The sequence below is a fragment of the Pseudoliparis swirei genome, chromosome 21, assembly GCF_029220125.1.
Source record: "Pseudoliparis swirei isolate HS2019 ecotype Mariana Trench chromosome 21, NWPU_hadal_v1, whole genome shotgun sequence".
Classification (NCBI taxonomy): Eukaryota; Metazoa; Chordata; class Actinopteri; order Perciformes; family Liparidae; genus Pseudoliparis; species Pseudoliparis swirei.
The window spans coordinates 16,427,514-16,445,674 of record NC_079408.1 but is presented as its reverse complement, the minus strand read 5'-3'; the positions used below and the strand labels follow the sequence as shown (position 1 = coordinate 16,445,674).

General features: G+C 41.1%; 1 protein-coding gene across 2 annotated transcripts in view; it reads right to left on the bottom strand.

The window, feature by feature from the left end:
* sorcs2 (sortilin-related VPS10 domain containing receptor 2) overlaps positions 1–18,161 on the bottom strand; it is a 189,811-nt gene that overhangs the window by 48,658 nt on the left and 122,992 nt on the right. For both annotated transcript variants that reach the window (XM_056443212.1, XM_056443213.1), the window contains exons 4-7: positions 15,872–16,036; positions 13,998–14,071; positions 10,141–10,205; positions 952–1,070 (exon numbers count right to left, since the gene is read on the bottom strand). In XM_056443212.1, coding sequence (XP_056299187.1) covers positions 952–1,070; positions 10,141–10,205; positions 13,998–14,071; positions 15,872–16,036 — 423 coding nt within the window. The remainder of the gene's footprint in view (positions 1–951; positions 1,071–10,140; positions 10,206–13,997; positions 14,072–15,871; positions 16,037–18,161) is intronic.

Sequence of the window (18,161 nt, the reverse complement as noted above, 5' to 3'; positions counted from 1 at the left end):
TTGGACCTGGCTGTGTCTGAAGCTTTTTAGGGGGGTCCTGACCCCTCGCCCCTGCATCCAACCCCTGGCCTGGAACTGGCCTCTTTCCTCATTGGCCCTGCCTCCTTCGTGCCTCCTGCCTCAAGGGCCAGGCCTCATGCCTAATTGCCCCCGCTTCTTTCACGATGCCTCCTGCCTCATGGGCCCCCTTCAGCAAGGCCCTACCTCCTGCCATGGCCCTGCTGATGCCCATCCACTCTACCTACTTCTGTTTACATGGATTGTGGAAATCTGGATTATGGTACATGCCGACTACTCATTATTCATGATTTATGTTGTATTCATTAAATGTTTTGTAACTCTGTTCATTCTGTACACATGACATCTATTGCTTCTGTCCATCCAGAGAGTATACCTCTCGGCCTCTCAGAGTGTACTGGACTGTGTGGCAAGTCAAATATAGAAAATATTTATTCTGCACACTTAGCAATTATTTTCCATTTTGAGCCAATAGTACAATATGTTATCCGAACAGTAGTTTCTCAGCAGAAAAGACAAAAGGCAGCAGGCTCAGTTGTGTTTGCAAACAAAACCACGACTGAGTAAGTAGATGGACAGATACAGCATACGCACAAATGCTGAGTGATAACGATTAACAGGGGAAAGTAGGTATCAGGCAGACAAATGTAAAGTTACACTGCTAGGCTTCTACCTACACCCGACAATGAGACCATGCCTAACTGCTTGTTCTTTTCCATTGTAAATGGAACTTGTATTTTCAATCTGTGACAATGACAAAAAGTGTAAACTAAAAATTAAATTTACGTTAGTATCTGATGAAGGATGCTTTTAAGTCCTCACTGAGGTTCCATTCCACTCGAGAAATGGTGAAGTGCCCATTAGGCACTAGGTATTAGTTTCACAAAAAAATGATATAATATCTGTCACATACCCTGTTGTAGATGTATTTACCTTGACAAATATGTAGTCATCCTGCACCAGTAGAGAGTTGTGGTCGATTTTGCCAAGAAACTGAGCAGTCAACATTTTGTCCGAACAGTTCTGGATGAGACAGGTAACATACAGGTAACCTACAGTGGCACAAGGGGGAACAAAGAACAGCTCCTGTTGATTAAATGTACACATATATTCATGCAGTTTCACAGTTTGTGGTGATATATTTCGCATGAAATACGTTAAAATGAAAATTTATTATTCTAACAGATATTACCATTGACTGAATATAACTTAAATTTTTTCAGTGTGATAACGTATTATTCAGCATGTTTGAAACTAAACAATGAGACAGTATAATAGCTTTGTACGCTGTGACAATCCCTTGTTTTCAATTTTATATTCTTCTTTCATTTAAATTCCAACCTTGTTAATAGTAAAAATTTGAACCGTGTTGTTCATGTCATCTGCATGATGCAACACGGTAAGAACACAGTCGAAGTATCTAGATGCGCTTTTTTTGGAGTCCATCTTTGGAACATTGCGGTTTCAAAGCTGCAGATGTCACTAACATCCGCCCGCCGTCGCCTCATAACTACGTAGTTTAGTAAAAGTGGAGTCGTATTCGATGAAAACCACGGTTGTCTTTTCCTAACTACTCATTCATTCTCCTTCCCATCTTTCCTTGACCCTGTGATGTTTTCCACAGAGGTCAAGGAAAAGTAGTTAGGAGGTAATTTTTTTGACTATTTGACCGCATCCATAGTTGGGCTCACCTCCATGCGTAGCACTGGTTCTGGAACCAAATTTGTAGAGGGGCTGGACTCTATTCTTTTTCGGGGTTGCCGAGGGTGAGAAGTCCCGTTCGGGTGTGAGGATACGCACAAGACTAATCTAACTAAAAGTCCTAAAAATAAAAAATAAAATCTATTTCAGTCACGATCCCGAATACAAAACTAGAAAATATAAACTACCTTCGTCGGATAGCTAGCCAACTTACCTGTTTCAACTATAAACAAAGCTCACTCTGGAGATAAGCGACTGACCACCTCTCTTAGCATGTGCCATTAAATCAACTTCTTCTTCTTCTTTTTGGGGCTTTATGGCGGATGGCATCAAACAAAAGGTGCATTTATGCCACCTACTGTCCTGGGGTATGGACCAAAGCTATCCCTCCAAAATAAAAAATAAAACCCAACCTATATCCTTCCACTCAACCCGGTTTCCTTCAGATATTGCAATACCTTTGCTGCCCTCAAGGTTAATGCACCCTTTACCTGAATTTCCTCCACTGCCAGCTTCCTCTTCAACTATTTACTTCTGGCATTGGCAAATGATATGCTCTACGACTGTTTCTGGCATATTGCAGTGTTCACAAAGTCCTGTTGGGTGTTTATTTTTTAATTACATGGTTTTGTTCAGCCTTGTGTGTCCAATCCTTAGTCTGGTTAAGATATTTTCTTCTGCAGTGCTTTTTACATTTCATCACTATCCTCTGAATCTGCTCCTTCCATGTCAATTTATCATCCCTTGAAACCTAAACACTTTCACTTGTGCAATCACTTGTCCATACATCTTTATCTGAGTATCCACTCCTCTCTTTCTAGTAAACCAGATTGTTTTAGTTTTCCCCACCGAAAACTTGAATCCCTATGCATATATAATCACCTTTCTACTTCCTTCACATCCTCTTGCACCTTGCCTTTAATATGGTATATGTTCTTCCCCCTCTTCCACAATGCTCCATCATCAGCAAATAGGGATCGTCCAATATCACAATGAACTCCAAGGAACACACCATTTATCATGATAGAGAACTGGACTACCCTGTCGGTACCATTCTCCACCGGGTATCTTCTTGTCTTCTTGACAGTGCTTTCCCAACTCTGACTTAAATACCACTGTTAAGTAAAAAGTCTTTTATCCAATTGTATACTCTGCCCCCTATTCCCAAATTAAATTTAATCAACAACCTAGTCTCCCCACTTCTCCAACTATTATAAAATGCTAATAATTTCATCATTGCTATCCTACCTAAATGCTTCAGCATTATATAACATAGTTCAACCTTCCCTGGCGATGTCAATCCAGCTCTTTACTGTTAGTATCGTCTCTTCTTTCCAAAAAATACCAAATAACTCCCCTTTCTCCAATACTGGATACTGCCATACCCTTCTAATTCCTCTCATGCTTCAAATCATCCACCAAATCTCTCCCACAGTTGTTGATCTACAGCAGGGGTGCTCAATACGTCGATCGTGATTGACCGTTCTATCGCGGCAATCTACCAGTCGATCGCGGCGTAGTATTGGTAGATCGCATGACCTAAAAAAAAATTGGCCCGACCCCCTGACATTTTCTCTATAGCACGTCTTTGTTCTTTTATTAAACTAAACAGCCGTCTGTTGTTGATCGTATCTACACACGTGTCGCGTTAACACTTCTCGGCTCTCCGTCTCGCGCGCCGCAGAGTGCGCGCATGGGGACGGAGCAGAAAAAAAGTCACTCGCACCCCCCCTTAGGTAGATCATTTTGACCTGGTCATTTTATAAGTAGCTCGCGTGCTGAAAAAGTGTGAGCACCCCTGATCTACAGTATATCCACCAGCTTTCCATTTTTGCTCTCCGAATGGTACCCCGAACTCTTGCTTGTGCTCGTTTGTATTGTATTACATTCTTAAAGTTATGCAAGCTTTTTAATATCTTAAGAGCTTTGTTTCTTTCTTTCACTACTCTCTTACACTCATCTTTCCACCAGGGGACCACCTTTCTTTCCCTCCTTCCTTTACTTCACTTTTTTTCTATTTCTTGGGAGTTTTTCCTGATCCGATGTGAGTTCCTGGGACAGGGATGCCGTATGTGTACAGATTATAAAGCCCTTTGAGGCAAATTTATAATTTGTGATATTGGGCTATACAAAATAAACTGAATTGAATTTACTTATAGTAATTCTTTGATTTGCTGCTTCTCGTATTGTAGATGTCATTCTGCCATCAATCTCGTCAATATCTTTATTTAAGTCTATCTTTGGATACTGCTTGTGCTTGCTACTTTAAACCTCCCCATCTCTTTAATATTGTCTGCTCGTACTCGTTGCTCTTCATTTCTACATACAATCAACAAATTTCCATCCCTCAAAACCTTTGCCATGAGAAGACCTCCAATCTGATTTTTCAACACCGTGGTTAGTTTCACCGGGCTCATGGCGGAAACACCCCCTTGTTCTCCGAACCTCAGAATGATCTTGAACTCCAATCCGTCTGGAAACACCGGTCCTCCACCACTTTCTCCACTCCTGATTTTCTTTGTGTTTGTAGAGCCAAATCTACCATCACTTTTCTCTCCATTCCTCCCAATACCGTGGCTAATTTCAATGTTATCATCACTCTCCACTACATCCGAATCTCCCCACCCTGGTCCATTCCCACCACAGCTGCGCTGATCTGCCCCGGTTTCCTTTAGAGCTCCCCGTTTCCTCATTTTGGAAACTTCCCCTTTTCGCCCTCCACCTTTTCCGTCAAACTCTCGAGTCTCATGCGGCGACGTAACGTCGCGATCTCTGCTTCTCAACCGGTCCTCTCTCCTCCCATACATCAAAGGTTTCAAAGTCCTAGTCACGTACAGGATACATGTGGATCCTACAGAGAAAACACCGCCGACACAAAATACATTTCCCTGATTGACTTAACTCCCTGATGCAGAGATCAGCTCCAGGTGTTCCCACACCCGTTCCCAATGCTCTGATATGAGATTGGGTGAAGGAATAGCAGGAATATTAGTTGAGTGGAAGTAAAATGTGTGGTTAAAAAAGGTGCACAAGCAACAGGGATAACTACAGCCGTGTGAGGATTGTGAAGCAAAGTCCATTCAAGAATTTGGGGGAGATTCACAAGGAGCGGTGCTTCAAGAGTCACTACATTCCCTGTGTCAAGCCACTCCTGAATCGAAGTGAACGTCAGAAGCATCTTACCTGGGCTAAGAAAAAAAGGACTGAACTATTGCTTAGTGGGCCAAAGTTATCTTTTCAGATGTACATTTTGCGTTTAATTTTGAAATCAAGGTCCCGGAGTGGAGAGGCACACAATCCAAGTTGCTTTAGGTCCAGTGTGACGTTTCCAGTCACTGATGATTTGGGGAGCTATGTGTGATCTGCTGGTGTTGGTCCATTGTGTTTTATCAAGTCCAATGTCAACACGGCCATCTACCAGGACAATTTAGAGCACTTCATGCTTCCCTCTGCTGAAAAGCTTTATGAAGATACTGATTTTATTTTCCAGCGGGACTTGGCACCTGCCCAAAATGCCAAAAGTACCAATACCTGATCGGCCAGCAAACTTGCCTGACTTAGAAAATCTATGAGGTATTGTCTAAAGGAAGATGAGACCCCAGACCCAACAATGCAATCGAGCTGAAGGCTGCTATCAAAGCCACCTGGGCTTCCTTTACACAGCAGTATACCACAGGCTGATCGAGGCCGTAATTCATGCAAAAGGAGCCCTGACCCGAGTGCACACTGTATAGTGTACATTTCTGTATTACAAATCCCTTTTTAAATGTTCTTATGTAATATAAAAATGTTCTTAGATACTAATTTTGGGGTTTTCATTAGCTGCAAGCCAAAATAAATATATCACCCTGTGTGTAATGAAACTATATACTATAGGAGTCTATAACTTTTCGATGAGATTCCAATTCATTTAGATGCACCTGTGTGTATATACATAGAACCACAGTGGCAGAAAAGAGGAATTGGAGTATGAACAAATGTAAGACATTGATTTCCAAACGCTATAAGATATGGCAGCTTCTCCATATAAATATATCAATGGCCAGATGGGATTATCCTCACAGAGACACAGGGAGGTTGGTCCATGTTGCAAATCACCCACTATTGAATTACATCCAGCAGCTGCAACATTGTCTGCTGAGGTAAAAGCCAGCAATAGATACAATACTCCCGAACACAACCTGTTTCTTCAAAAGTGTCTTACTGAATCAGAATCCATGTGTTTACACGGAAAAATCCGTATTGACCTGCGATCGACCACATGCAATTCCTAACTTGTTCAACCCAACATTAACCACCATAAAGCATCACACATGAATAGATGCAATTCAAAACCAGCCCTTTATTGGGTGAAACATTTACAAAAAATACTGAAATCGGACCTAAAAGCAAAGGTCAGAATCGCACCAAAATGGGAGAGAGGCTGGACTATGATGTTGTACTGATGGAATAATTGCTGTGGAACAATCTAAAACAGGTAAACATGAAAAGATGAACATGAAGACATCTTAACATACACATTTGACATTAGAGCTTCTCTAATTTTCAGTCCAACTAACTTTGTTTGAGCACCAAGCATTAGTGACATAAATGGAGTACACCTATACGCTAGTCCCAACGGAGTCTCGTGCTTTGGGGTCCGTCAAGAAGGGACATGTCTCTCTAAAAGGTGTCAGTACAACAGTCACCAACCACCCGTTGATAGGTTAGCCAGAATTTTCCTTTGACTAGATATTAGCCAGGAGCAGATTGGTGGTGGAATCATGTTACGTCCAAGTTGGGTGACCTTAGGCTCTCCTCTTTTGCAACTGTCCTTTCAGTGGTGTTTAATCTTGCAGGTCTGGCTGGGTGGTCAGACATGACCGGTGATAGTCTCAAGGTCCGCTCCTAAACCCAGTTTTGCTCCCTGTAGCTCTGTCTATGGTGTATGAATGTAAAATGGAATGTAGCTATGGATAAAAGTGTCAGCTAAATGACATATAATGTAATGTAACTCCCACGTGAAGCAAATCTCAATGACTGCATTTTTTCATCGACAATACATTTAAAAAATCAGGCACATCTTGTCTCAAAAAGATGTTGAAAAACTGGTTTAAACCTTTGTTACTTCTAGACTAGATTACTGCAAATCCTTATTATCAGGCTGCTCTAATAAGTCTCTTAGGTCCCTCCAGTTGATCCAGAATGCTGCAGATTCTGTACTCACTAAAACTAAGAAAAGAGATCACATCACTTCTGCACTAGCTGCTCAACACTGGCTCCGTGTAAAATCAAGAATCACATTTAAAATTCTTCTCATCTATAAAGCCTTGATTAGTGATGCACCATCATATCTTAAGGAGCTTGTAGTACCATATTGCCCCACTAGAGCGCTGCGCTCACTAAATGCGGGACTACTTGTAGTTCCTAGAGCAGGCCTATTCAACTAGCGGCCCGCGGGCCGGATACGGCCCGTTTGAGTTTAACTACGGCCCGCAAGACTGCCTGCAAATCAGTATAGCTTGGTAAGAAAAAATAAAACTGACGGACACGCCTCTTTTATACATTGAGACATCTAACCCAGAGCCATTGAGTTTCACTGTTGCCTCAACCAAATCTGTATGGTTACATCTTTATGTTACGCACCCGTGTTGGTTGCCGGTGTTACACCCCTACTGGTTTTCAAACCTACTGGTTTCCCTACGAGTGCGTGCGTTGTGTTCTCTTCACATCTGCAGCGGGGCTCTGTCTCGCGCACCAGATTCGTCACACATTCACAAACATATTGCTGGAGATCTTTAAGCCACCGTTCATATCCATTTCGGCGATTACGATTGTATAAGTGAGCAGCGCATCACAGCCACGGATGAAGAAATACATTTTCGAAAAAATAAAAATAAAAAGATTGCCCGACCTGGTTTCGATCCCTTTCACGCAAAAGGAGTCTGCACTCAAAGACATGCAGTTTGTGCGCTGTGCCACCAGATATTAGTTTCAGCTCAAGTAATTTATATATTGATGCATTAAGTCACATTTCTTATGTTTTCATGGGAACAGTTTGGTTGAAGGGATCTGAAACAACTGGTTACCTTGAGCGGATATTTACACTTTGAAACATGTTTATAGTGATGCTTGTTCGCAACACTTTTGCCACACAATACCGACGCATTTTCTGAGCACGCATCTCCTCTTCTCTCTCAATTTATGGATGAATTTACATCTCTCCATCACACATTATTAACTGCTTCCTCCCCGTAGTCTTTGTGACTTCACTTCTCCAAAGGGTCCATTGGACCTGGCTGTGTTTGATGCCTCCTGCCTGGTCGGCCGGCCTCAGGGCAGTTCTCCTTGGATCTCAACTCTACTTGACAATATCTTATCCCAGGCTTTCCTCTCGTTGACAAGAGCCTCGCGGCTCAGCTGGTCAGAGATTATGAAGCTAACCCAATAGAATCTGACAGGTACACTCAAAGAAATGACTCATTGGATCAACTCAATTAAATTGTTGGCAGGTTTTCCATCCAATAATCATATGCAACTCCAACTCAAATTTAGCACATCAGTGCAATAAAATGTAATTAAGTTAGTCCAACTCATTTGTATCAAATACATCTAAAATAAAATAACGATATTCATTAAATTAAATTAATTTGTGTTTGTCCAACTCAAAATATAAACTAACTAACTAAAAAAATATGCAAACTCCACACAGAAGGAATGCCCCGACTGGGAATTGAACCCACGGCCCTCTGGCTGTGAGGCAACAGTGCTAGCTACTACACCATCGTACAGCCCTGAAAATGTCTTCACCTCATGCAAACAACTGATTTCCAGAAGGCGCATGCGCAAAGGGTAGTCCCCAACGAAACACATTTATTTTGAGTTGATATGCACACCATCTAACCTAAATAAATCTAAAAAATGAAAGTATTCATACATTTTGTGTTACACCCATTAAATATAAATATCTATTTTTGTAATTGATTTATTTAAATGTATCAAACAATATTTAAATGTGTCACCTCGAAGAAGGGCTTGAATCGTTTTTGTGAGTGTAACCTAAATAAATCTAATAAATGAAAGTATTCCTACATTTTGTGTTACACCCATTCAATATAAATATCTTCGTTTTGTAATTGATTTATTTAAATATATCAAACAATATTTAAATGTGTCACCTCTAAGAAGGGCTTGAATCGTTTTTTTTAGTGTAGATGCAAGAATATTTTGACAAACATCGGGAGTTATTAAGCTAGCCGCAGTTGCAAACAATGTGGGTGTGTTGGGTGTTTCACTGGCATCCCCCTATCTAATGTCTATGCCAGCCATCCCAGGAATGTAATTCTTCGATAGCTCTTTAAAACCAAATTCTGCAATGAACCATCTACATATAACTTTAATGTACTAAGTTTGAATACATCCTTGATAAAGATTGGGGGTGTATTCAAACTTGGTACATAATCAAAAGTGATATGTCGAGAGAGTCTTAAGCCTCCCCTTATCAACAAGTGGGTTCTGCACAGCATTCCCAGAAGATTCAATTAAGCATGTCAGGCATGGCTGCTGGCAGTATCCCATTGCCTCCCATTGTATCCCACGCTGGCCATGTTGCTGCAACGCAACCAGCTCTGGGTCAGCATGGAAAGTGCCGTGGACTCTTGCTGCAGCTTCTGCAGGGGTGAAGGGGGCTTGCTCCTCCTGGCGCAAACTGTCTATAATGCTTCAGGGGTCTTCAGTAATGTTGCCAATCCACCTCGCCCCACTCATCTTGTAACACAGATGCTTTTTGTTTCACATGCTTTGTGGGTGTGACTTTTTTTTAAATTAATTTTTTAAAATCCTTTATTGATCCTCCTGGTGAAATTATTCTCTGCATTTGACCCATTCTTAGTTATTAAGGAGGAGTGGGCTGCAGTGAAGCACCTGGGGAGCGTTTGGGGGTTCAGTGTCTTTCTCAAGGACACTTTGACATGCAACTAGTGGGGAGAGCGGGGATCGAACCAGGTACCCTGTGGTTAATACAGCCGACCCCCTGTGCTGTTATCAGCATTCATATTTATTCAACTAATATTTTTTTGAACTCCTTAATTATGCTCTCAAAGTGCACGAAAATGATGCATTTGAATAAATAAAAAAAGTACTAAATATTCTTCCAAGGGAGCTTGCCGCTGAGGTCCACACACAAAGAGTTGTTTTCCCCACAAATATTTTTTTAAGCTGGTGATTTCTTTCCTGTCATCTCGTATTTGAGTGGTATTTGTATGACAAAGTGAACGTTCCACACTTTTTCTATGCCTTGGTGATTAAATACACCAATCAAGGCAATTATATTAAAATGAATACATTTCAGTCTGAAATCTATTCTTGCCTGTGTGATTAGACCCTACCAGTTTCACAAATTACCATATAAATAGTACATGATCAGATGCAACATCACTCTACCTTCACTTGTGTCTTGCATTTCCATGTGCACCAAATCAGGGTCCACATCCACATTAGATACTGACCTGGAAAACAGATGAGAATTACTCAATGTATCAATGGCATTTCTAATCAGGGAAAATACATGTAATCAGGAATTAAACTGTGTGGTCCACCTTCGAGCCAAGCAACACACAGGCACATCACAGGAATTAAACTGTGGAAAAGTGAAAGTAGCACTTCTCCACCTTTACAAAAAGTACAGATTGGACACCGTGGTGCACGTGTTCCTCCTGGTTCTTGGAGAAGATAAGATAAAATATGGACTTATACCCAGAGGGACATTTCTTTGAAACAGCAGCAAATTTGTTTACAATATATACAAAACAATAAAATAAAATAGCAGGGCAAGACATGTTACATTTAAGAATTTAAATAAAGGTAATTAATTTAAAACCTAAAAAATGATATAAAAATTAAAGCTGCAAGCAGCGTCGAACGGGTCCTCGCTCACCCGCGCCGGTCGGGGGAGCCGGCGCCGAGGACCCGGGCGCGCCGGTCGGACTCGACTCGGGCCGCGACTTGTAACGAGCGCGACAAGATTGGGGCGGATTCGACAAAGTCCAGTTCAGCCACTAGGTGGCGCTTTAACTACGTGAACATATTCATGCGTCGTGTGTCCCTACGTGAAGTATAGACCACGTCATGTAAATTCGATGTAAAAAAAAAAAGTGATGAAAAAAAGCTGCCTTGTCTTGGAATCAAACACACATCTCCCGGTGTCCAGACCAACACTTATCTTGGTGAGCTATGAGCCAGCTGGTTTACAGGCAGCCGTAGCCGCTCACATTATTTTGGGCAGAAAAATTTGGGGCGGACTGAAGGAAGTCCAGTTGAGCCACTAGGTGGCTCTTTGAGTCTGTGAACATATCCATGCATCATGTGTCCCTATAAACAAAAACTCACGAAATCCGTGATTTAAAAGCCTCGTCCAGCTGTTTACTGACGTTCGTTATGTTAGAGTAGAGAGAGGGAGAGAGAGAAGAGAGAGAAGAGGCCTGCAGCCTGTGGTCTCCTTCTTCTTCTTGATGCACTCACAGCGGTTTGCATCCATATATTTGGTGCATTACCGCCACCTGTTGGCCTGGAGTATGAAACGCAGGTGGATGCCTGGAGGTGGAAGTGACTAAATGTGACACAGTGACAGAAATCAATATTGGCGACATCCGGTACAGTTTAGAGCATGGTGCCAAGAGACTTTTCTTTCCGTCTACATGTGTTACATATACCTACCCAGCTTTATAAATGTAGGTCAAACGTAGCACCGGGGCTGCCTAATTGAAAATTTGTAGGTGGCGCTATGGAGCCAAATTACCATTTTTGAAGAATAAAAATCCTATCTGGTAACTACATCTTTGATTCTTAATATGTTTGCCAAGGGTATTTTCACAGGGAGCATGTTTAGTCCCTCCAAAGCCCCTTCGTTGTTTGATGCGAAGAATGGGTTGGCACGGCAATAGTGTAACACCGAACGTAAAATGCTTTGTGGGCTGACATCATGACAATGTTTGGATTGTGTGTTACAAATTTGAAGCCGATCTGATTGACCGACTAAGAGAAGCAAGCCTATCGTGAAAGTGAATAAATTATGGTTATTTTACTTCTCAATAGGTGATCAATAGGTGTTCCTGGAAGAAATGTGCTTGTTTCTTCGTGTGAATGTGTTCAGGCCTTGACTGGCATCACACATGATTTTTTGCGTTAGTATTGGATGAGTTTAAGCAATAGTTTTTAACATAAAGAAATCACAGAAAGTAAAAAATTATTGGCAGTAAAAAACCGAAAATTTCCGACCGACGAAAAGTCCGTTTTTTTCACAGTGTTCATTATTCAAGTCTTGAGATTCTATAAAACTGATTTTTAGCCGATTCTGTTGGCGTTTTGTGGGAGAAATAATCGAAGAGGAAAAAGTGGAAAAGGGCCAAATCAAGCAAAAAACGCCAAAAAACGCCCAAAACGGCCAACTTTGGTGAATTATTGTAGCGCCCCCTACGGTTCAAATTACACGAAATTTGCTGTGAATGTTTCAGGCTCCCTTCTGCACATATCCTGACAGTCTGTTATTTTTTTCCCAATAGTGTTGAAGTTATGAGCATTACAAAACAGGACACGCCCCTAAAATGTTCGCTGGGCCATAGATCCTTACCACAATGATATATTTGAAATAAGATGATAGATCTTAGATGCTATAGCTTCCATGATCATTATCTCCAATAGGTTTGGTTTGAATTGGACCCCGTATGTCGGAGCAAACGCCTCTGATGTGTTTTTCACAACAACAAAATATGGCGGAAAATTTAAGTAGGCGGAGCTTAGGGTCCTGAGAGGCTTTTTTGTAGAGCAGGTCCAAGTGGACTTGTGGAAAAAAAAGCTAGTCATTTGAACAAACTGGGTGAGGGGCGTCGCCGGTCAAACTTCCAGGTGGCGCTAGAGAGCAATTTTTGAAAGCCGAATTTCGAGGTCCATGTCATCTGGCTATTTTCACCAAGCCTGACAAGCTTGCCAAATTTGGTGAGTTTTGGGATATGATACATACCCCTAATATGCCCCCAATGTTCAAAAATAAAAATCAGAAGAATAATTCCCCTAACAATAACAATAGGGTCCTCTCGGACAGACTTCGTCTGTCGCCCCAATGTTCAAAAATAAAAATCAGAAGAATAATTCCCCTAACAATAACAATAGGGTCCTCTCGGACAGACTTCGTCTGTCGCTCGGACCCTAATTAAAGTGTATGCAGTGTGTATAAATTGAAGGCAATGCAAGGAGATTTTGGCCTCATCTCCACCACCTTTTCCAGGTAGTCTTGTTTGCAGCCAATGATGGAGCCGGCCTTCCTCACCAGTTTAGTAAGGCCCACTCCACAAAGTCATACACTACTGCCCTGTACTCCTCCCGTCCATCACTAATACACCCGACCACTACAGAGTCGTCAGACTGTCCATGGCCTCTCTTTCAGGAGCAACACAGAGAGTAGAGGCATCTCTTATGTGGGAACATACCAGGGTAGAGGTCGATCACACAATCATAGGATGGTGGGAAGGCACGGGCGTGGAGTTGGTAAGAAGGAACCCTGTGGTGCGGCATCTTGTTTCAAGTAGACTAGGTGTCAGGAGTGGCTCCAACCCTGAAAAGCCCCCGTAGTCCAGTTGAAGTGGGTGTGTCAACTTTGAGCCTGCAGACTGACCAAACTGCCCACTACCCCCAACTCCCTTGACCAGTGGGCAGGAGGATCGAGTTGTGGAGATTACCCAACAATAACCCTCTCTAATTTGAACAACTTACTTGCTTATTTCATTCATCCTTATTTATATAATTCTTACTACTTAATTTACATCGTTTATTTATGGCTATCACAGCTGCAGATTGGTGCAGATGAAGGGCTGGACTTAAGGGCATAAAACCTCCAACGCAGGGAACAGAGGAGGCTGGAACCTATATACACACTAGAAGGGTAAAAAAAAATCTGGTGGCAGAGCTGGTCAGGGCCGTTTTCATCACCTATTTTTTTCTCTATGTCTAGCTGTTGAATTGGGGATGAACACCAGAGGACAGACTGACGATGGCCCCAAGCAGAGCGAAGAATCCACTCGAGAAGATGGAGGCGAACTGAGGACCTCGGTCGTAGACTACATCGACTGGGATCCTATGCAGGCGGAAGATGTGCAGGGAGATGAGTTCTCCCCTGCTGGCATTCTAGCAGTATGGGCTTTCTGCTGACCCACTTGTTTTTGCTTCTTTTTTTTATATGTCAATGAAGAAGTTATAACCTGAGACACTCGCAACATTGAGTCAAGTCTTCAATAATGAAAAATTACCAAAACACTTTGTCCTTGGTCACCCGCTCTTGAAGCAAAGTCCACTTGCGGCCCAGGTCTGTCGAAGCGAAGAGCTGGATTCAACAAAAAACACAGAAGACCACAGTTAGGCAGAAAACACACACTCAAATTAAAAAGCCGAACTGTGAGCCTAATTACTTGCTGTATCCTTTAAAATGTATTGTGTATTTGTATTCAGTCAATCATTGCAATACAATATTATTATTTTCAAAACAGTTAGACTGAAAAGGTATAGGTAAAAGCAAAAATGCTCATATATTCCTATCTTAAATTATTATTATCAAATAAATCAGAGAATTAATATGAAATAAAGAAAAAGAAGAAAAAAGGGTACATTTGACATGATATCAGGACTAGCGAAACATTTGATATTTTAGGTCTCGAATTTGGGTAAAAAAAATAAATCTTCATAGCGCCCCCAAGACTGTATTTGTGTATGGTCTTTGAGACCTTTGCCGTACAAAATCTTTGTAAGATTTAAAAATATTAAACTATGCGGTCAGCGGACCGGCAAAGAAACACCATTCGCCATGAAAATTCAAGTTGATGAAACTCGGCCATACATTAACTAATCTACTCCATATTTTTGATGTCATGACATACTGACCCTGAAGAAATCCATATTATAATTTTGACTTTTAAGCCATAGCGCCACCTAGTGGCAAAGGCAAATCAGCCTAAAATGAATCGGATTCACATGTAATTTACATGTCGTGGTCTAGACTTCATGTAGATACACATGATTCATGTACATGTTCACATTGTCAGAGCACCACCTCTGGGCTCAGCTGGACTTGCCTGAATCTGCCCCAAACGTGTCATGCTTGTTACAAGTCACGGCCTGAGGATATTGACAAGCCTATTTTCACTCAGAGTTAAAGCGCCACCGACTTCCAAAATAAAATCACTGTCACGGTAAAACACCCGACCGGCGGGTCTGCTCTCTCGGCCGAGGGGGCCGGCGTCCTGCTAACACACCTAACGTGCGAAGGAGGAACGAGGACCCGCACATCGCTGCTCGCAGCTTTAATTCTTCTTTTTATTTTTCTTATTCTCTCCAAAGAAACGTGTACCGGCCGAATTCTGAATTCTCCAACCAAGTGAAATTTCCCATGCTTATCCAGACTGGTGACATTTTTTTGATTTTTCTTATTTTTTATATAGAAATGCCTCGATAGCCCCCTCTAATTTTCGTACTTTCAAAAGCCCACGTTCTTTGTCCCCAATGACCGATTCATTTGAAAATTTGGCATAAATGTCCGCTTGGACCTGCTCTACCTGTTAAAAAACAAATGTTCAGATATTTGGCACTAATTTTTTACTGAATTTTACACAACAACAGCAATGTGTCTAATGTGTATAATTTTAAGGCTTACATAGTTTTTGGGTGCAATGACAGATTGGAACCTACAATTTGGGTTCACTCCTCTGGCTTTACCTCCGAAATAGTTTCGATAACATGGCTACACAGTTTGTTGACAAAATCGGACTGCTCGTGTGAAAATGTTATCACAATTGAAATAAATTATGCAAAAAACTATAAAAACAAATTCCACATTGCACTAAAACCAAATTATCATTTTAAGAGAGTATCTGGAATATTGACATGACTTTTTCAGTAAAGAACTTTTTTATAAAAAGCCAAGTGAAATTGCTAAATGTTGTCACTATGAGATTATATACCAAATAATGTGTTTTAATGTGTCTATATTTGACACTATAGCCCCTGTTCAGTTTATTTGCAATGCGTAAGATTTACTCATTGTATAGCAAATCAAGGTTTCTCTTTGAGTTACTTTGGATCCTGTTCTGCTGATGCATGTGTACAAAACTAGATTTAGTGCAATACCCACCCTGCCATCTTTACAGTAGGCCAGGAGCTTGTCTTCTTCCTTAGGGTGGAAGATGAGCGTGTCCGGTGTAAAGGAGATGGTTTGTCGCTGGAAGGAGGCACCTTCGTCGGTGCTGATGAACAGCATCTGATCCCTTTCATTTACGGATGAACCTACCAACAGTACCTGAAAGAGAGACCGACAGAGGAGGAAGAGAACAAAACAGAGGTCAAAGGACAAATAGTCAAAGGGTAATTTCATGCAACATTGTAGTCACTCAGTAAGCAGTCTGTGGAACAAAATTTGTGCACATCAAATCAGTTTTTTACTTTGAAATTATTTCCAGTTGACACTAAATATTGATATAATTTATTAATCATCTTCAACCCACATAGCATCTCTACCTCAGTTCTCCCTCAACTCCTTGCCAGATCGTCAGTTCACAATCCCTGAACGACTACAGGAGCCTCTTGGATTTATATATATATATACACACACAAATATATATATATATATATATATATACATACATATATATACACACATACATATCTATATATACAAACATACATACATATTTTATGTATGTATGTGTATATATATGCATGTATGTATGTGTATATATATGCATGTATGTATGTATATTATATACACATATATATACACACATATATACATATATATACAGTATGTTTATACATACATATATATATATATATATATATAGACACAAAAATCAGGCACATCATGTCTCAAAGTGAAGCAAAATAACTGGTTCACGCGTTACTTCTAGACTAGATTACTGCAATTCCTTAACAGACTAAGACTCCTGCACTCGCTGCTCTGCACTGGCTCCCTGTAAAATCAAGAATCACTTTCAAATTCTTCTCTTAACCTACAAAGCCTTGATTGGTGATGCTCCATCATATCTTAAGGAGATTGTAGGACCATATTGCCCCACTAGAGCGCTTGTAGTACCATATTGCCCCACTAGAGAGCTGCGCTCACTAAATGTGGGGCTACTTGAGGTTCCTAGAGTCTTAAAAAGTAGGATGGGAGCCAGAGCCTTTAGTTATCAAGCTCCTCTTTTATGGAACCAGCTTCACCTTCAGTCCTGGAGGCAGACACAGTCACCTCATTTAAGAGTAGACTGAAGACTTTCCTCTTTGACAGAGCTTATAGTTAGGGCTGAATCAGGTTTGCCCTGGTCCAGCCCCTGGATATGCTGCTATAGGCTTATAGCTGCTGGGGGACGTTTAGGATACACTGAGCACCTATCTCCTCTTTTGTCTCTCCTTATGGATGAATTTGTATCTCTATTGCACATTACTAACTCTGCTTTCGCCCCGGAGTCCTTTTGACTTTGGCCTATCTGCCCGATGGATCATCGAGGTCTGGATCGTGGAATATGCCTACTACCAACTATGCCATTGCCCTGTTGAGACTCCGCCCACTGTTGAGACTATGCCCACTCCTGCTCTCTACCTCCATCTGCCTGATGGATCGTGGAGGTCTCTATCGTGGAATATGCCTACTATGAACTATTCATACACTCTGTCATGTTCATTGAATGTATTTTAACTCTAAATCTGTCCTTCTGTACACATTACATCTATTGCATCTGTCCATCCTGGAGAGGTTTCTTCCCTATTTTTTCACTGTTTGGGAGTTTTTCCTGATCCGATGTGAGGTTTTGGGACAGGGATGTCTATGTGTACAGATTGTAAAGCACTCTGAGACAAATTTATAATTTGTGAAAATGGGCTATACAAATAAACTGAATTGAATTGAAAGTTATAGGATACACTGAGGTCCTCTCTCTTCTTCGCTCTCTCCTTTGCGATGAAACAAGGTCCTCAGTGACATCAGGACAGCAGAAAGTCTCTACATCTTCTGACGGAAACTAAAACATCTTTTATAACTACACCTTAAAAGAAACAGATTAGCACTTCAGTGGCACTTAAAGCATTTTGTAGTTTGGCTTTCTTGAAGAAATTGTACTTTCTTCATTTTAGTTTTTCTGAGTTTGTCCTCAATGTAATGTAATGTAATGCTATGCATGTACAAGTCCATTTACCATAGGGAATCTGATTAGAGGGCATTGACAAACAATAAATCTTGTTGTTTATTTGGAGGGATTTTTGGATTTGAAACACAGCAAATGTCTTGCTTGAAAGTATTTTATTAAATGTTCAAATTTGCTTTAGGATCTTAAGGAAACAGATTAATTGGGAAACAACTCACTTGTGTAGTTTGTGTCTTCACGCACAATTTGATAACATACAACCATGTTCAGGCAGTGAGGGCATGT